Source organism: Lepidochelys kempii, chromosome 10 (genome assembly GCF_965140265.1).
Source record: "Lepidochelys kempii isolate rLepKem1 chromosome 10, rLepKem1.hap2, whole genome shotgun sequence".
NCBI classification, from domain to species: domain Eukaryota; kingdom Metazoa; phylum Chordata; order Testudines; family Cheloniidae; genus Lepidochelys; species Lepidochelys kempii.
This window is the reverse complement of record NC_133265.1, coordinates 77,029,395-77,050,007: the sequence shown is the minus strand read 5'-3', so window position 1 is coordinate 77,050,007 and position 20,613 is coordinate 77,029,395. Positions and strand designations below refer to the sequence as shown.

At 42.4% G+C, this 20,613-nt stretch overlaps 1 protein-coding gene across 4 annotated transcripts in view; it reads left to right on the top strand.

Annotated features, from left to right (window-relative positions):
* The window catches only part of ADAMTS17 (ADAM metallopeptidase with thrombospondin type 1 motif 17), a 256,604-nt gene that overhangs the window by 86,858 nt on the left and 149,133 nt on the right, over positions 1 to 20,613 (top strand). For all 4 annotated transcript variants that reach the window (XM_073304276.1, XM_073304275.1, XM_073304274.1 and 1 more), the window contains exon 8: positions 2,102 to 2,207. In XM_073304276.1, coding sequence (XP_073160377.1) covers positions 2,102 to 2,207 — 106 coding nt within the window. The remainder of the gene's footprint in view (positions 1 to 2,101; positions 2,208 to 20,613) is intronic.

Sequence of the window (20,613 nt, the reverse complement as noted above, 5' to 3'; positions counted from 1 at the left end):
TGATCTTTAATCCCACACCTTCCATTGTTGGTTTTACAGTAAATTAGAATTTTCCCAAACTGCCCCTTCCTGTGTGCAGAAAATATTTCCAGAAATGGCTGATTCCAAGTCAGCTGAGAAGGAGTAGACTGTAATCAGTAAGTGTATTATTGTTTAGACAGTGCCATATGAGTGCATGGTGGTGGACTTAAATATAGTGAATTATGTATTTCTCCCTTCAGGAAGATTAGAAGCCTGGGATATGTTGCACACATCTACATGCTCTGAGGTTTTCTTCTACCATTGGCTCTGTGGGGTAAATTCTCATTCCCTTACTTTGAATAGCACATTGCACCATAAGTTTTCCCATTGATTTCAGTGGGATTACTTATGAAGTGCCATTCTATGTGAGAAGAGATTCCAGAATCTAGTCCTATAGCCATTGATTAACAAGAATCTGCTAGAAGAGGGCCTCCTCCTCCCTGATTGAACTAACCTCGTTATCCCTAGTCTGATTCTTGCTTGCATTTTTATACCTGCCTCTGAAAATTTCCACTACGTGCATCCGACGAAGTGGGTATACACCCACGAAAGCTCATGTTCCAATACGTCTGTTAGTCTGTAAGGTGCCACAGGACTCTTTGCCGCTTTTACAGATCCAGACTAACACGGCTACCCCTCTGATACTTGAAGAATAAAATAGGAATTTATTCTGATTTTATTTTTGCATCTGCTAGAAATCTCTTGGTCTACACTCAGCACATTTTGAATAAGTTCTCTCTCCCCCATTCCCACTAATAATGCAAACATTTAAGTCAGTTACCCACCTCACCATTCCATCCAAAACCCTCTTGCACATAAATAGCGATATTACTTGTCAAAACTCATACAAAATAGGAAGGGACACCTTCCAAACATAATCATAAAGTTCTACACAATTTCTGTCCCGATAAACTAAGACACGGTGTGCTTTGATGATCTGAGGAAAAATATGGTCCTGCTTCTATAGCACAGCTGCTGTTATTGTTTTACTCTAATTATTAAAGGCAGCTGAACCCCAAGCCACCTCTGTGTGGGAGCAGCACTTAACTGCAAGTAAATAGATCCCTTGTCTCCTAGTTTAAAAAAAAAATCTAAGCCTTGAAAAAATTAAAATGCAATTACTGAAGGTCTGTGCACTTCCCCTTTTTCCTCGCATTGTGCAAGATCCTAATTAAAGTGGAAATTTGATCCTCAGCATTTAGTTAGCTGCATGTTATTTGTGAAATCCTGCTTTGCATGCAAACACTTGGAATGTTTCTGTTGGATTTCAGATTTGCTTGTTCAGCAGCGGTAGCCAAGGAAAAGTTTTGACCACACAGGCCATGTTCCACTGTAGCCCTCAGTCTTTCTACAAAAATCCCATTGCTCTAACTGGGAGTTCACATTGCAGAGAGGTGAAAAATGCCCTACAACCAATACTGGGACCCAGTCCTATAAACCCTCACTCATGCAAGCAGCCCCATAGAAGCTAGTGAGAGTTCTCCTGTGAGTAAGCATTTGTAGGATCAAGTCCTAAATTCCATCAGATCATTAGAAGATTTTTGCCACCTCCATTAACTTTGTTCTTCATTGTATACAGTGTGCCAGCTTTCCTGGCTCTGACCCCATCAGTAAGCATGAGAATGAATGGGCAACAAAGGGAATGGTTAAGATCTTTCTAAGTAGCTCTGGTTGTATTGTTTAATTGTGTTTCTCTAACAGGATACTGTAGGTGAACCGAAAATTCCACTTAAAAGCCTGTTGAGGACACCTAGCAGTGCCCTGCCAGTTGCTACAGGTTCTGTAGAGAAGCTCACCTGGGCTTCTGAGTCTCTGCTAATCATTAAATATATTTTCCAGCAAGGGGGAATGTGCCTAATTGGAATGGTTTCTATGTGATGAAAAAATAGGCTGGAAGGTTTCACTCTGAACGAGGATGCTGAAGAAGATCATCAGATGAGTTTGTGAACAAATTGCTGTACTATTCTCCAGTACCGCATCGATGTTTTACTGCTTTATGGCTGGCTGACTTCTCTGGGTTTTGAAAGTGTGAGACATTTTGCCAGCACTGATGGGAATGTTCTCTGTGCCTTTTTTGCAGGGATCGCTTACCTGGGAGGTGTATGTAGTGCCAAGAGAAAGTGTGTCCTTGCTGAAGACAATGGTCTCAATCTGGCATTTACCATTGCACACGAACTTGGGCACAAGTAAGAGTTGACTCTTAAGTTTCCGCCATTTACAGATGCCATGTTTATGTTGTTGCCTTGATTTAAATGCTCACAGGTGAAATTACTGGTTTGGTGTGACTGTTATGATCTCCTAACTCCAGTTCATCTCAGGAGCTGATAAATAGATGAAGTGGTTAATTTTTAGGATGCTTTCTTGAGAAGCCATTTCAGTGCAGAGAGATCTTTATTGTTTGACTCTTCACACATACCTAAAAACCATATTTAATGCAAATAGTAGAAAGAAACTTCATTAGTTGAGATGATTGATTATTTTTAGGGACCAATTCTGTTCTCATTTACACTTGTGTAACTCCATAGTAACTCTGTGGACTTTAAAATCAGTGGAATTACTCCATATTTATATTGGTGTAACTGAGAGCAGAATTTATCCTTTATATACATAGACACCCATTTTTCAAAGTCTTGCCCTAAAGTTAGGCTTCCAGGTGTATATTTAGGCACCTAAACAATAGTCTGACTTTTCAAGGTTGCTAAGCACCCAGCAGTTCCTCAGTCCACTTACTTAGGTGCCTAAATATGGACTTAAAGGTAGGCGTCCAAGAGCCTAGTTTTGAAAACGTTGGCTGTTGTGTCCAAGGACGGATCTGGGAATAGGACTTAGGACTTCCCAGACTGTGTTCTCGAGCGCTCTGCCTCGTGATGCTGATTGTCTCTTGTAGCATTTTTAACAAGGTCCAGGTTTACTCCTATTAAATAGTCTTCATATACCATGTTGAGATGTAGGGCGGAAGATATGTATGAAAAGTAGAGTTGGCCCAACCAAATTCAGATCTAGATCCACACTTTTCCAAAATATAGGAGTATTCAGATCTAGTTTTAATTGGTTCCAACAGGAGAGTCAGCTGTGAGGTTCACATCCAGATCCAAATTTCCATCAAAGTTCAGGTGTGTTTCAGTCCAGGTGGTGGTTACACCTTTCCGTGTTAATTTTTTTTGCAATCATTTAGGCACTCAAGTTGACTATTCACTGCAGTCAAATTTCAGAATCAGATGTGAAATTGAATTTTAGATTTGAATAGGTAGGAGGTGCTTGCACACTTGTTCAATTGGGACGGAAATAATATTTGATTTATCAGATCAGTCACAACTGACACACTTTGAATGCTGACTCTGGGATAGTCGTAAGGAACTTGATCAATTCATAGTTAAACCAAGATTTGCAAAACATAATCTGTCAGATACTTTCAACTAGCAAAATCCCAAGCTGCTTGTGGTGTTCCATATGCAGGATAAGAGGCGAACGTGACTGGATAAGTCCTTTGTATGAACTATTCATTCAGCTCTTCCCTTTGATAATGGAATTGTAATTTGTTCAGATTTCCACACTCTCAGTTTAAACTGGGTTTAACCCAAAGCAGGTTATCAACATTCACTGCCTACCAAATTAAGGTTCACTTGAATGTGTGTGGGCTGTGAACCTTTTCTTCCCTTCCATTAGATTGCATTGAGTCTCAATTACCCTGTATAGTGTTTAGGATCAAACATTTCTGCAGCTAGCCGCTCTCCTAAATGGCAGGAGTGTCTTGATCAAATCCCACTATTGTGTCCTTTAGGAAGAATCTGTTCAGAAATTCTTGACCGAATGCTTATAGCCTCCAACTTTTTATGTTCCTGTTGAATATTCATTACCTACAATAACAGATATTTGGTAGCTAAGCTAAAGCCAGTAAATCCCGTTAAGATTCTGGCCAATCCTGTTCTACTGTATATAATTGTTTAATGGAATTGTGTGGACAATGACAAGAATAAATGAACCTCTTATTCACCCTCCAAAGGCACCTGAGCCAAACCGAGGGTAGTTTTAGCCGGAGAAATGAAGAACGTTAGGTTTTCTTTTATTTAAACTACATGCCAAGCTGTTAAACTGGGTTGAAGCCTGATAATGTTACCCACCAGGTTAATTTATTAAGGGAAATTCAGCACTCATTTTGCAATGGGTCATGACCAGAAGGAGAGGATACTAGGACTGTAGGAAGTCCGGCTATGTGAAAAGGGGAGCAAATGGCCCACCCCTTGTGTTTACCCAGGTTCCTACTAATAATGCCTTGTAAAAAATTATTCCATGTAAATACATGGTGTGACGATTCATATATGTATGTATATCAAATTACTAAGCCCATTTTGTTTTGTGAGCACCATTTTGGCTGTAACACTGTACGGTCTCTTCCATGTGATCTTTTTGCCTTCATCTTGTACTGCAGTTCCAACAGAGGGTGAACAATGCAAAGCGATCAAAGGTCATTAACTTGGAGGGTCTCCTATTCAAATGTAAGCATCCTTGGACAGTGAGATTCCTTTCCAGTGAGCCAGTAACCAACCAACAAATCACCTGAGAGCAGACCTTGATCTCTTATTGGGGGACGCTTTGAGGCTGACCAGAAGCATCACCTGACACAAGGGATTGCAACTTTATAAAAGGAGGATTCTCTCACCAGCCATGTTAGAGAGAAAAGGGACCAGAAACAGGCAAGACAGACCAGGGGGAGAAGGTAGAGAAGAGGATTCTAGGACCCTGAAGAGACATTATTTAGTCTGCAGAAGAGGAGAATGACAGGGGATTTGATAGCTGCTTTCAACTACTTAAAGGGAGTTCCAAAGAGGCTGGATCTAGACTGTTCTCAGTGGTAGCTGATGACAGAACAAGGCGTAATGGTCTCAAGTTGCAGTGGGGGGAGGTTTATGTTGGATATTAGGAAAAACTTTTTCACTAGGAGGGTGGTGAAGCACTGGAATGGGTTACCTAGAGAGGTGGTGGAATCTCCTTCCTTTGAAGTTGACAAAGCCCTGGCTGGAATGATTTAGTTGGGATTGGCCCTGCTTTGAGCAGGGGATTGGATTAGATGACCTCCTGAGGTCCCTTCCAACCCTGATATTCTATGATTCTGTGACACTGTTCACATCCCAAAGGGGTGTGGGTGCATGGTTTTGTTGTTTTTCAGTAGCTCTGTGTATTGCCTGTGTTGTCTCAGAGTAAAGTGTAGGTATACTAGAACCTCAAAATTATGAACGCCAGAGTTACAAACTGACCAGTCAATCACACATCTCATTTGGAACCGGAAGTACACAATCAGGCAGCATCAGAAAGAAAAAAGAGAGGGGAAAAAAGGCAAATACAGTACCGTGCTGTGTTTAAATGTAAACTACTAAAAAAAATAAAGGGAAAGTTTAACAAAAAAAAAAAAAGATTTGACCAGGTAAGGAAACTTTCTGTGCTTGTTTCATTTAAATTAAGATGGTTAAAAGCAGCATTTTCCTTCTGCATAGTAAAGTTCCAAGCTGTATGAAGTCCATGTTCAGTTGTAAACTTTTGAAGAAACAACTGTTACGTTTTGTTCAGCATTACGAACAACCTCCATTCCCGAGGCATTTGTAACTCTGAGGTTCTACTGTATGTGCTGTTCCTTGCTGACGCTGTTGCTTGTCCTCAAAGAGTTAAACTGTAAACTGGAGTGTCCACAATGGGGGAGCTCGTGGAAAAGGTTGCTTAAGGAGACTTGGGCCCCAGGCTGTTTAGCACTGCTCTTTTTACTATTTTCAAGGCTTTTTGCAAGGAAAAACTCTGGAAAGTTTATTGGTTTGTTTTTAAATAAAAGCTGAGATTCTCCTTTCTGTTCCTTAGTCCCCCTCTGCAAATTGTGTGGGCTGCAGCCATGTTCTTTCCAGGCCAGCGCTGTCACCAACGCTGCTCCCTGTAGCAGCCTGAGGCTTCCTAGCGGGAATGTGGGGATGTCTCCTAGTCAAGCATTAGCTGAGCCCAGCGCTGCCTCGGTTGTGAGGTGACAGCCTGAGGTGGTCTGGCTGGAGGCCATAAAGTGTCAAACGCCCTTGAGAAAATGAAGAGAAATCAACAGCAGTAGGCCGAATGCAGTCTGTTGCCAGCAGAGTGGACACCACCTGGTCTCGGACTCAAAGCTGAAACAGATGAGGGTGAAAACAAGCAAGAGGTAAAAAGCCGATGTAGGCCAAACCAAACAGCATTTTATTCGGAACCATCATGCATGTGGAGCTGGGGGAGAGAGTATGTAAGGCATGGCAGGTCTCTGTCACGGAGTCAATGTGATTATTGCTTTAGAAACTCCTGCTAGTTCATGTCGCCTGGTTAAATGCAGGTACTTGTTGTACCTGTTGGGTACTTGTAAGTATAGCCTGTATAGTGAGTATCAAGAGGCAGGCATTCTTTCAAGGGTGCTGTGTTCATAGAGGGTCTTCAGTGAATGTTCCATTTGTAGGCTGGTATGTAAGCTGATAGACTTGTAAAGTAAAATATTGGCCCAATACATCTAGCACAGCATCCAGCAGGAAGATCTTGTCATGAAAATGGCCATATAAAAATAGGAGTTGGCAAGGATGTCAAAACACTTGCAGGCCTGGAGGGGAGAAGTGGGAGGGAGGATTTGTCATGAGCTACTCCAAGATCTGTACAGCATTACATCGCAAAGCACATCTGAGGCAGTACGATGTAGGCATACAAGCAAACTTCCCAATCCCCAGAACGGGAAGTCGAAAAAGCAATTACCCGGATGTGTGAAGTATGGAGATTTGCCTGTAATACATATTACAAATTAAAAATTTAATATGGAACCTGGGGACAGGCCAGAGTAAATAGGAGCCAGATTGGAATGTTCAGATGTCTCTGCCGGAGTGGACAATAGGCTGGTGTGAGGCCATGTATTTTTCCTTAAATGTAGTGGTTTTGTGACTCCAAACAGCACTGAGCGGTTGCTTTGCAGCCAGCCAAAGAACCATGTAGAGTAGCAAGAGCATTTCCGGAAATGTCGTCATGATGATTTTGGAACCTTTGCTGCTAATCCTCTGAGATTTATCCTAAGATTATGAAATTTAGGATGCGGAACATTGGAAGCTGGGAAGGCCTTTCTTGAATTTAAAGAAAAAAATCCCTTCCTCATTCTCTGCCGCAGCACAGTTACAGCCTGACCTAAAATACACCAGCTCCCTGACTAAGGCAGGGAGTATCATTTTATATTCAAGCACTGTTCCACCATCCCGGCTGACTTTAAACATTAACCCCTTTATTTAGAACAGCTCCACCCTGGGCTTGTTTTCCTTTCATTACCTTCCCTTACTCTTCTGACTCTCTGCATTGTAATGATAGCCGAAGCAGAGCTTCCTTCATGCATTCCTATAGAGCTGACTTTGAAAAGCACAAGCAAGGCACTGACCTACCAGCGGAGCCCCAAAGCATTTTATGCTGCTGACAGCAAGATCAATCCAGGGGAAGAAAGACAGGCCTTGCAAATGTTCTTGTTAAAATTCAGTGGTGGCATGAGTTAGTCCCACAGCTATCGGGCAAAGACCTCAGCACTGACGTGAATTTATGTGGAATGATTCTTCCATAGTGATCCCATTGTTATTGTAAAAGTATGTGAATTAATTTGCAGAAAGCAATCAATTCGCCGATTTAGTTATCATTACAGACCAAAAACCATCATCAAAACAACATTAATAAGGTTGCAAAGTCAAGCAATCAAAAGATAGGTCATGCCAGTCCCAAGGTTGCCCGTGCTACCTTAATTCTTCCCTCTTACGCATCTGTGCTGTGCATTGAATGAGGCAGGGGTTGTGTGGGAAAGATAGTGTGTGTGAACACGTAATTAAAGATGATCATCCTGCATTCACAGAAGGCGGCACAGGCAACCGTAAATATGCATTTCCTGTCTTTCGAGTGCTTGACTTCATAGCCTTAATATTCGTGAGTCCTAATTTTGGAAAAATGCACAGAGATATAAAAAGTAGAGAAATAGGGTTGCCGAAGGTGGCATCACTGGTACAACAAAGGGGTGGAGGCTGATGTGAAAAGAGATGCGTTTGGGTAAGTAGAGAAGAGCAGACTTATGCAGGAGCCAGTGGAGGGATTCAGTACAGGAGGGGTGTGACATAGTCAAGTTACCATCCAAGTAGAGAGGACTAGGACAATGGAGTAGGGTCCAGGAGGCCGCCTCTCTCTCTCTCTCTGATTAAGGGTGGTATGTCGAAAAGGTTAGAACATAGATCAGGGAGCCAGAGCATCTGGTTTCTACTCTCAGCTCTGCCATGCACTTGTGTGACACCCTGGCCACGTTTCATCTCTCCACCTCAGCTTCCTCATCTGTAAAATGGAGCACATCATCCACTGACTTCCAGTTCCCTTATGATGCCAACTGACGGCCCTGGTTTTCAAAGGCATCAACAAATCGGGTCCCATTGGCAACCATTTGTCTCCATTGCTGACCCACCAAGACAGCTGTATCTTTGTAGGCTAATACAATTAACAAAGCTCAGGTCAGTGCTTGTGAGAAGTGGAAATATAACATTGTTGGTTGAAGGGGTTCATCTGTGGGACTAAAGTACAAGAGGAGATTAGACTGTTCCAAAGTCTAAGTGGACTCATTTTCAGAGCATGCTGCAAAACCAGACTGTTTGATAAAGCTTTGTCTCTGCAACCATCTCCTGAAAGAAACAGAGAGAGCCCATGACACAGGGGAAAAAAAATACAGCAGTACTTCTTAGGTTTCACCTACTATTCTCAGGTCCTATCTGGGACATGAGCGTTGAGATCCTGTTTGCATGTGCAGTGCTTAAGTACTGTTGGCATGGGCATTATAGAAAATCCTATGATAGAATAACACCTGCCTGATGATTCTGGTTGGGGCTCCCTTTATTCATGTTTGTAGAGTGCTCTGAGACCCTTGGGTGAAATGTGCTATTGAAGTGCAAATTACTCTTTTAATCCTTTCCTCATTCTGATTTTGATGCCTGGAAAAATCCAGTCTCCTTTTAAAAACAGTTAATTAAAAAGAGTTTGCAAATTCGATAGTGATTGGAATTTGCGGTTTAAGCCAAATACATGCACAGCGTGCGGTTAGAAATGGAAATAATAATCATGAAAAGAAAATCTGGAGGTAAAGTGAGGGCATTCGTCTCCCAGCTGGGTCTGCAGGAGTGAGTCATAGCTCCAGGTGACTCTGATGGGGCATTTGGCTGTGTGGGGATGGTCTCGGCCTCTGTGGTTGCATTTCAGCAGTGCTAACGGTTATAAGAAGCGCTGGTGGGTATTTGTGTATGTCTTCAAAACAGAATGTCATAACACTTCCATCTGAGGATCTCCTGTGAGGCAGGGAAGTATTATGGTCTCGGAGGGCACTGAAGCAGAGAAAAGACTTAAGTAACTTGTCTTAGGTAGCATATGAGACAGGAGACGAGCTGGAGTTAGAACCCAGCTCTCCTGACTGTCATGAGTTTTAACTACTAGACCATGCTCCTTCCAGTATGTACATTGTGCATGTATGTTTTATGAAGTTATGTAGGAGGAAATAAGGACAGGTGAACTTCAAAAGGCCCCAATGATCAGATAAGCACCCAAAATTGTTGTACTTTCTTCAGACCTGCTGGAGCCTCTCAAACTGTCCAGTAAATCACATGAGAATGTGAGATGTTCTCCTGTCAATGCCACGAGAGGCACGTTTTCTCTCTGGTATCAGTGAAAGTGCAGGAAATCACAGAAATTCAAGAGGCTGGGAAGAAAAAGTGAGATCCGTGTTTTTCAATCTTTGTTAAAGGTTTGGGCAGAAGTTTGGCTCAGTCCCATTCCTGCTAAGAAACTGGATCCTGGTTACTAAGTAGATTAAAATGGTCCCTCCCGTATAATTTTGAGGGGATATTTAAGAGATTTTGACCATCGATTTATATTGAGTTGAGAAGTTGTTGTCACGAGGTTACATGTTCATGGCCAGAGGCAGCGAACTATCAGCATATAGGCTGTGCCTTCAGGGCTCACTGTGAGATGTATTTGTTTGCTCCCACTTTTGACTGAACTTCAGGAGAATCAGAGATGTCCCAAGATGTAAATCTGTGGAAACAGATGGAAAACCTCCCAAGGAGACCAGGATGGTTCAATTCCAGCAGTTCAGTCTGGTGCTAGGGAGAGGGACTGGCCATGAAGGTAGGAGTTGGATCCGGACTTCATGGATGTTATGGAGGCTACAAGTTGTGATTTTGGTTCAGGCCAATCTCCGGTAATAGAGCATGGTCGAGGAGGATTGTTAGCAAGCAAGGTGTCTTGTGATGCATTTTTTTGTTTTGTAGTTGACAATGTAGACCCTGATCTCATTTTGCAGTGCAAACCCTTTGGAGTGAATCTGGGTAGCACATAGCTCCAGACACATTGTTCATTCCCCACACCCTTTCTTCCAAACCCCCATACACCACTGTATGACTAATGAGACATAAGATAGATCATGCTTAAAGCTAAGCATGTGCTTAAATGTTTTGCAGAAACAAGGCCTTAGACTAATGGCTAATGCTGTGGTACCTGCAATCTGTGCTCTTTGGGGGGTCCAAACCTGCTTCCAATGATCTCAAGCGTTGTAGGACTGGACCTAAAGTTGGTTGGAAATGCTGGCAGCAGACAATACCCACCCCAGAGCTGCTCATTTTATTTTCTGACATGTCTGTTGTAAATCTATTGTGGAATGCTTCTCTTTGTTTCAGTTATTCATTATTCAGCCATGGATAATTGCAAGCATGTTTTCACAGTTAGGTTGCCCTTTCAGTTCAGCTCCAAAACAGTCAAAACGAAACACTGGCTATTTCATCATATATCTTTGTACGTCCGAGTCATGCTGAACAGGGTTTAATCAGCTGTGAAATAACCAGTTCTGGTGGAAAAGAGGTGCTAGCTTTAGCCTGAAAAAGTCAGCCGTGTATGTCCCTCTCACTGAGGGATCTATAGTATAATTGTGTTAGAATTGTTGATATACCTAAGTGGTAGCTTGGTAAAGAAGAGGACATTAAAGTGGTTTTCTCAGAAGCATAACGGCACCTGTTTCAGTAACAGGGAATCAGCAACTAGTGATGACGTTGAATGTGTGGCTGAAAAGAATAGTGGAGATTCTGCTAAACAAAGAGGATGTGACTAGTCGATCAGGTCAGGGCAGTGATCATAGAATTTCGAGAACCTGCCTATTAGGTCATCTGTTAAATACATACAAACATACAGAATAGTTCCCTAAAGTATATGTGTAATTAGTGCTTTGTCCAGTTCTGTTTTATGTGTCCTGCCCAATTTTACTGCAGTGGGAACAGCATTGGAACCATTGATGGTTGTATTAGGTTCATAACTAATGCTAAGTGAGATCAGAAAAGAGGAGGAGGAGAAGGAGAAGAAGAAGAAGAATACTATTGAGATTCAGCTGAGTAAAGTTTGGAGAAGGGTACAAATGCTGAGTGAAATTGAATGGGAAAAAGGAAGGTGCTTAAAGGGAATGAATGCTTCTGGGCAATATCTAGCAACAAGGGCTTTGAGCGAAAGGAGAAAGTTGTCTTGGTGGGGCAAGGCCACCATGGGTAATTATTTACGGTCACAGATATGCTAGGACCATGGGGTACCTCAGTGAAATTAAAGCAGTTGTTTGGGCTTTACATCTTCAAAGAGCTATGGATGTTAACTCCAGGGGACTCTCTAAAGTATAAAACACCGGTTATAGCAGAAGGCAGGAAAAAATGAAAGACGAGAGAAACAGAAGAAAAAGAGGGAAAAGGAAGTTCACATTGAATAAAAGAGTCTGACACTAGCAAAAAAAGTGAACCTTAGCTCCTGCTCCCAATCTTCTGAGCCGTCCAGCCAGCGGCAAAGTCATTGGTCGACGGAGAGCTCTACAAATAAGATGGAAGATGAAGACTTGGCCACTTCGCACAAGCCTCTCTGTTTGGACCCATTTGTTCAATAGGTCATTTTATTTTTGAGTCAGCAAATATTCCTCCCTTGAGCATCTTATGCTCAAATAATTGGTTAGTCTCTAATGTGCCACAAGTACTCCTTTTCTTTTTGCGAATACAGACTAACACGGCAATTACTCTGAAACCTGTCATTTTGAGCTTTGAATTCCTTTGTGTGAGATTCCCCCCCACCGCCATCATGGTTTGTTAATGTTGTTAAAACCTTTTTTTTTTTTTTGCTGCTTCATAATTTAAAGGACTTCCTGACCCTCATCCCCAGGCTCTATGCATGGAGTAACAAGGTATTTTCCAGTGAAGAAATTGAACTGACTATTTTTGGTATTGCATCCTGGCAGTCAAATACTCGTTCTCTTCCCCCCTCCCCCTAGAGTCTCTATTATTATTTAGTTACAATATTTTCCCAGGATATAACCTCACTGAAATGTGGGGAAGAATATCCATTTTGCATTGCATTCTTGACTCCGTGGTAAGTGTTTCCACAGTTCTGCTCAGGGCGTTTCCTTAAGCATGTCTGCGAAGTTCCTAGTGAAATGACATTCTGTCCTGGTCCCAGAAACTTCTTTATTTTAAGCAGCTTATACAGCTATGCTTCAAGACAGTAGAGTTGCAATGAATAGGCACACAGCAGTCAGTCATTTAGAGACACCCAGCCAAGAAAATATTAGTTTAATCAACAGCTTTGTGACTTTGCCAACTCTCTCTCTCTTTTTTGAAGACTTATTCTGCTGAGTAAGCCAAGGATATGTTAAATAGCTGCCCTGTAATGAGTTGGCAAAGCTTGTATCTGCTTCCTGCTGTGAGGGCTCTGGTTTCATACACCATTGGCTTTGCTGGTAATGGCCATGTACACCCAATGACACGCAACCCTAGGCGCTCTACGAACACTAATTATGCAGCCTCCACGGTACACCACTGACACAGGAAATGCTAGGTTTGCTAGCATCATATACCAACTAAGCATTTGTTTTTGTACAGGGGTAACAGTCTAGCTGATGTATTTACTTTTCCCCTAACAGTTGGGTTCTGTTATAGACCAGGCTGCATGCATGGCCAACTGAGTTTTTCTGGTACCAGTTTAAATTATAGAAGTGCCCAGAAGTGTGGTAATCTGTCTGATGAGCAAGCTCACGCTTCTGTTTCTTTTAAAGCCTGCCTGAGGTTCATAAATCTGTGACACGAGCTTAATCCAAAATCCCGTCCTGCTTGAAGGCAGCTCTATCTGGTAACAGGGTGGCAGACGGTCTAGTGTAAAGAAGTTAACTTCTATAAGCATAAAGAAAAGGAGTACTTGTGGCACCTTAGAGACTAACCAATTTATTTGAGCATGAGCTTTCGTGAGCTACAGCTCACTTCATCTGATGAAGTGAGCTGTAGCTCACGAAAGCTCATGCTCAAATAAATTGGTTAGTCTCTAAGGTGCCACAAGTACTCCTTTTCTTTTTGCGAATACAGACTAACACGGCTGTTCCTCTGAAACCTTCTATAAGCATGGTTCCACTTACTGTCCTGTGATAAGAGGCTGCATTTTGGCAGGGGAAGAAGCAGGGCTGTGCTGCATTTATCCTTCCACTCTTCGGCCAAACGCTGTACGTGCAGATAGAATTCAGCAAAGAGGGGTTTACTTGACGGTTAAAAACATTTTCTTTGTCCTCATTGTACCTTACCCTCCTTCAGAATCTGACCCTACGTCTGAGCTGGAACTGAGAAATTGGATTTGATTCAGGAACAAAACCATAGGAGTGGGTTTGTCAATGGAGTTTGAGTCCCTGCTTCCAAGGGAAAAAAATTGAATCCAAGGCTCTGGTTTTGGACCATCATTAGTTAAAACGAAGAAATTGCTGACCATCATCACCTGTCCTCACTGTCCCTTTCGTATCTGCAGAATCCTCCCCTCCTTCCAGGTTAACAAATACAGAAATCGATGTAGTCAGCATATTTGGGCCTCCCCTCCCTGCTCCAGAAACTCACCATAGGTCCTGATTTCACCCACATTCCCTCTTTAAAAATGTCAAATATCCAACCTCTCATATTATTTTTTTCCCCCAAGCCAGCTGCCACTGATTTCAGCTCCAGCTTCTACAGACCCCAGACTGTTTTTCAGCAGCAGCCTCTCTGCTAGATGCATGCTTATACAGACAAGATTGTCTCCAGTGAACAGCAACTACCTGTCAGCCCCGACTTACTTCCTGTGTGCTGTGATTTGCCAGATTCACTCCAGGATTAGTTGATGAAAGTGCAGGTTTTGTAAGCTATTGTTTTTGATGTTCATATGAATTATAGATGTTACAGTTGGAAAAGACCCCTGGGTTGGATTGTTCCCCGCAGAAAGCTGTCCAGTCTAATTTAGGCTTGTGTCTTTAAAAGTGCATGGTTGGAAAATGAGTTTTTCTATACAAAACACAACAAGTACTTTAAATAGACAAATTGAGCTTAGATTTACACTCCCCACACTCCCTTAGCTTCAGTGGAGCTGCCTGGTGTGTAAGTTGGGGCAGGTTTGAACACACAAGACAAAATTCATCCCTGTTGTTAACTTCGTTGTGATCATCAGGGATGGATTTGACCTGTACAGCAAATCACCCCAATTTGGTGTCTTAAAAATATACATGGAGAGTCTAATTTTCAAATATAAGCACCTTAACAGGCTGTTCATATCCTGCCTGGATACTTAAATCAGTACATATCTCATAAATTCCCATTTGCTGTTTTTTGAGCACCCATGGTCAAGACTGGGCATCAGAAGCTATATTATACCTCTCTCTCACATTTTCGTTCTCTTTCTTTCACAGTCACTCACTCAAGGGTAAATTCTCAAAAATGCTTTTGGAGGTGCATTTTTTACCTGCAAAATTTTACCTCTATTTTTACACCCACAAAATGAATTGCAGATACACATCTGATTCCCTGCTCCTCTAACGCCAGATAGGCCCCCTTAAGTCAAACACGCATGCAAATTTGGCAGGTGCAAATTGCTCCCACCAAAGGAAGACCGCCTTTTTGAAAATATGGCAATATATGCTGCTGTTTGTGCAGAAATTCACCTCAGCTGCCACAGATGAACATGCCCTTCAGCAGGTCCTGAAATTAGGGCTGGCAAGCGTTTAAAAAAATTAAACATGATTAATTGCACTGTTAAACAATAATAGAATACTGTTTATTTAAATATTTTTGAACGTTTTCTACATTTTCAAATATATTGATTTCAGTTACAACACAGAACACGAAGTGTAAAGTGCTCACTTTATATTTTTTATTTCAAATATTTGCTATAAAGAAACAAAGGAAATAGTATTTTTCAATTCACCTCATACAAGTACTGTAATACAATCTCTTTACCGTGAAATGTAGGATTATGTAAAAAAACAAACCTGTATTCAAAAATAAAACAATGTAAAACTTTAGAGCCTACACATCCATTCAGTCCTATTTCTTGTTCAGCCAGTTGCTCAGACAAACAAGTTTGTTTACATTTGCAGGAGATAATGCTGCCTGCTTCTTGTTTGCAATGTCACCTGAAAGTGAGAACAGATGTTTGCATAGCACTGTTGTAGCCGGCGTTGCAAGATATTTACATGCGAGATGCGCTAAAGATTCATTTGTCCCTTCATACTTCAACCACCATTCTAGAGGACAGGAGTCCATGCTAACGAGGGGTTCCGCTCAATAGCGATCCAAAGCAATGCAGGCCGACGCATGTTCTCTTCCATCATCTAAGTCAAATGCTACCTGCAGAAAGTTGATTTTCTTTTTTGGTAGTTCAGGTTCTTCAGTTTCTGAATTGGAGTGTTGCTCTTTTAAGACTTCTGAAAGCATGCTCCACACCTCATCCCTCTCAGATTTTGGAAGGCACTTCAGTTTCTTAAACCTTGGGTCGAGTGACGTAGAAATCTCACATTGGTACCTTCTTTGCATTTTGTCAAATCTGCAGTGAAAGTGTTCTTGAAATGAACAACATGTGCTGGGTCATCATCCAAGACTGCTAGAACATGAAATATATGGCAGAATGCGGATAAAACAGAGCAGGAGACATACCATTCTCCCCCAAGGAGTTCAGTCACAAATTTAATTAATGCACTATTTTTTTTTAACGAGTGTCATCAGCATGGAAGCATGTCCTCTGGAATGGTGGCCGAAGCATGAAGGGGCATACGAATGTTTAGCATATCTGGCACGTAAATACCTTGCAATGCCAGCTACAAAAGTGCCATGCAAACGCCCGTTCTCGCTTTCAGGTGACGTAAATAAGAAGCCAGCAGCATTATCTCCCATAAATGTAAACAAACTTCTTAGTCTTAGTGATTGGCTGAACAAGAAGTAGGACTGAGTGGACTTGTGGGTTCTAACGTTTTACATTGATTTGTTCTGAGTGCAGTTAAGTAACAAAAATCTACATTTGTAAGTTGCACTTTCACGATAAAGGGATGGCATTACGGTCTTGTATGAGGTGAATTTCTTTTGTTTCTCATTTTTACAGTGCAAATATTTGTAATAAAAATGTGTACAGTCTGTACACAGTGCTCACTTTATATTACTTTTGTCATTGAAATGAATATATTTGAAAATGTAGGAAAACATCCAAAATATTTAATAAATTTCATTTGGTATTCTGTTGTTTAACAGTGCGATTAAAACTGTGATTAATTGTGATTAATTTTTGAGTTAATCGCGTAAGTTAACTGCAAATAATCGACAGCCCTACCTGAAATCTTTACTCTGTTTACTGAAACAGCCTTACTCCACTTTGTTTTGCAACACACATTACTGCATGCAGTAAATGTGAATATCGTGATCAGAAACACATTCACCATTTATTGAAAAACACACCTGTACCGTTTCCAGAAAGCTGTCATCAGCTAAATGACATGCAAACCTCACTCGTCAGCTGAAGGCCCTCTAAGAGGTATCTGGTTCTGAAGATAACAGACCTTTTTTGTTTCACTGTAATTTGTCTTCATAGTAAGATGTTCAAGCCAAAGGTTTTTTTGAAGCAGAGGTATCTCTTTTCAAGTTGCTTATTACTTTTTTCATATAGAATTTCTAGACAATATTAAAAGCAAATTTGGAATCATTAGCTCTGAGGTTTATAGGCAAACAGACACCCCCCACCCGAAGAATTCCATTTGTGGATTGGTCTGAACACATCATTTCCAAATTGCTTTGATACCAAGCCATACTCTGCAGTGTTTCTGTTTGATATCAAGTCTCTCCATGCAGAACAAGCAAAGGAGACTGGGTGATGACTCTGTGCGCTGAGTTTTTAAATAGTTTCTGAGCAGCCAAAGCCGAATGACTCCAGGATTATAAATTATTTTTCCCAGCTGCTCCAGTATGAACAGTCCCAAGAAAATAAGGAGCTGGGAGGCAGAAGGAGCAATTACTAGGTACAAAGTGCCCTTAAGGAGAAGGGAGTGAGACTGATCCACACAGAAAGTGACTATGACGTGGATGTAATTAAAACTTTTACACTGTCCTTGCAGATATCTCCAGCTGAAGCAGTTTTGTTCCTGGAGACTGGGCCTACAGTATGTTTGGTGGATTACAACTAGACTTAGCAGAATGTGGGAGCACACACCTGGCAGGCAAGCTCTTTTGGGTTGAAAAAAATACATATTCTGCACGCTTGTAAGCAAAAAAAAAAAAAAAAAAAAGGGGGGGGGGTGTTGAGGCGGGGAGAGACAGCTTGCTTAAGTTTGGTTTGGGCCAGCGCAATCAGCTTTCACCTTGGTGGGTCAGTGTAAGAAATGCATCCAGTGTGGCCATCCTCTTTCATTGTGCTGAGTCAGCAGCCCTTCGTGATTGACAGCCAGCCCTAGGCTTTGGTAGGATTTGAATCAGGCGCTAGCAGAGAGAGACCCAGGACTGGAAGAGCAGGGAGTATTTTTGGCAACTCTGTAGAGTGCCTACCAGGCCTGGCCCCAGTGAGTGCTATATCAGGCTTTTGCATCACAAGCTGTGCATGCTGCCTTCCAGCTTCCATGGCAAAAGACCTCATTCTTTTGAAATGAAAAACATATAATGAAGGGCAGGATCTGTCATGCAGCTGAATAAACTACGGCTTTCCATGCTGCAATTCACCATAGGCATGTGTGTGTTCTCACTCTCTGTTGCTGACTTCTTGGTTGTTTGAGTAGATAACCATATAAAATGTCTGGTTGCTTCATTATTGCAGAGTGACGTAAACTTGGTTAGGAAAACAAGTGTCAGTAGTCATGGCTCCCTTAGGATGGTGTCTCTCTTGATTAAAAAAACAACAAAAGCTCGACCACTTCTCTTGGAGACCTTGGTCGCAGATCCCATACATACAAAATGGCTCTTTGCTGCTAATTAATAAGATTTAAATAGGTGTCAGTTCCCTCCAGGTTCCCCAAGGCACCTCCTGATGTGTTCCATTGATGAGGTACCTTTGATTTAAGTGCCTGTACTTAGGTGTAAGAAACAGGAGGTGAAAACCTTTTAATTCAGTGGTCTTAACGGTTGCTTTTCTTGCAAGCAGGTTGCTCATGTTCTTCCATTACCTACATCCCAGCTCCACTAACTCCGTGTGCTCTCCCTAGATTTTACCCCCCTCTGCCTGACTCTCACTTGGACTCTCTTCTTACCACTCTAGCTGTTTCTACTTCTCATCAGTTACTTTGGGTACATGCTTTTCCTGAGCCACTAACTTGTTGTCCCCATCTTGCATTGCCTTTCCCAGCTCCCATGATTCTTCCAGGCCTAATGAGCTGCCCCTCACCAGCACCTGCCTCTGCCATGTCTTTATTCTAACCTAGTTGGGAGTCTTGTAACTTGCCAGATTTCAGAATTTTATAGTGAAATGTTAAACATATTGAATCTGGTTCAGAAGTCAGCATTTTCCCTGTGGCATAGCTTCAGTTTCAAACATTAATAAAAATTCCTAATATTGAAATACACTCAGGACTGGACTGCTCAAGGCTTGATAATGGGATGTAGAGTCTCCTGCTTCTAGATTGCTGGTTCAAAGCCAGCTCAAGTCAGTACAGGTTGAGAATTGTTGCCATCTCTCCTCTGGTGATTAAATTGAGTGTGGTGATCCTGGCTTGGATCCCAGTGAACAGGCATGCACATCACAAAACCCATCACCACAACTGGCACCTTTATGGGCAAGAGAGAGGCCAAGGATTGACTGGGCCATGGAGACGGCTCTCCTTTCTTACCCTAGTAATGACCACTCCACTTTGAGAACCAGCATGGGGGAAGCTTTGCCCTGCAATTGCTCAGGTTGTACGCTTCCTATAGATAAGCAGAGGGTTTCATTCCCGATGCTTTCCATCTGACACTGCTCCCCACTTACCCCACTCACACACTGAAATAGACATGGAGATACACAACAGCCCCCCCTGTGTGTTCTGTGGTTGCGTGTGGTGGTAAATCTCAGGTCCCCAGGGCATCATTGATTTGCAGCAATATTGTCCAACCAAGGGAGCCACCACAAATCTCATGAGATAACCTGATGACTGTGGTTAACATCAGGTACTCATTGTGAGGTTATGGCCACCTGGGTCTTGGGGCTTTCTGGAGGCAGGGCTTGGAGATCCTCAGCTTTATGCAACTTGCAGTACTGCACACAGCTCTTGGCGCTCTACTGTGGTCTTGAAGATAAAACCCGTGTGTTTATAAGTGTAGGGAGACAAAATACACTTTCCGATCAGTCGAGAATCGGTGGCGGAGCCAGCTTTGCAACCGGGGGCAACGGTCATTGGGTGCTCCCCCACACCAGCCTGATGCTCCTGGAGCCCCTGCCTCCCCCACCCCATGAGCCGAACCCTCCCAGAACCCCAACCACACCCTCTCTTCTTACCTGACCTTCCCTGGTGGTGAGCCCTCAGCCCTTGGGTGATGGGTCTGCCGCACTTCCCAGACCCAGCTGGTTCCTGGAGCTGAGAGGAGCTGCCACCATGGTCTCAGCAGCTGCCTCCAGCAGTGGGAGCAAAAGGGGAAGCATATCACAATCCAATTCCATTGTTAGCAGTTTGGGGACCTCTTAGGGCCCTGTTTCATTGTCCTTTTTGTCCAAGGAGAAATCTGAGGCTGATGTCCTTAGTGCAAAGAGTTAAGTGAGTATAAGGCAGAGATTTAATAAATGAATAGGAAGACAGCTGGCTAGAATTGAGTGTTGCTTATTTTGAAACCTAACCAAGATCTAGCTGACCCTAATTTACTTGCCTACAAATGGAAGGGTTTGGTTTGCATGGAGATGAAATGAAGAAGCTCTGACTAGCAGCTAGTTGAGGCCCTTGTTTGCAGCTGACAGCGTGTGGAAGTTTCTGGTGTTTGCCCCAGTCTTCCCTTGGCCACGGCTTCCCACTTAGCCCCCAGCCCCTTTCAAAAACTTGTACTTGCTGCAGTACATTTCTATCAAACTTTCACCTCTCCTCCATGTCTCCACCCTTGCCATGTCAGAGAGGAATGAGTGGAAATAATCATAGGGAGTTCTCAAATAGCCTATTATCAACTGCAAAGTTACAGCTGTGCAAAAACATGTAAACCATCACTTATGTTAGTTCCTTCCACTGACCCCCGGCATTATTTTAAGTCTCAGATTCCATGCTTTTAATAGGAAACCTATTGAGAGCCAGAGTGGTTCTGGTGAGCACTTGTGTGCACGCTC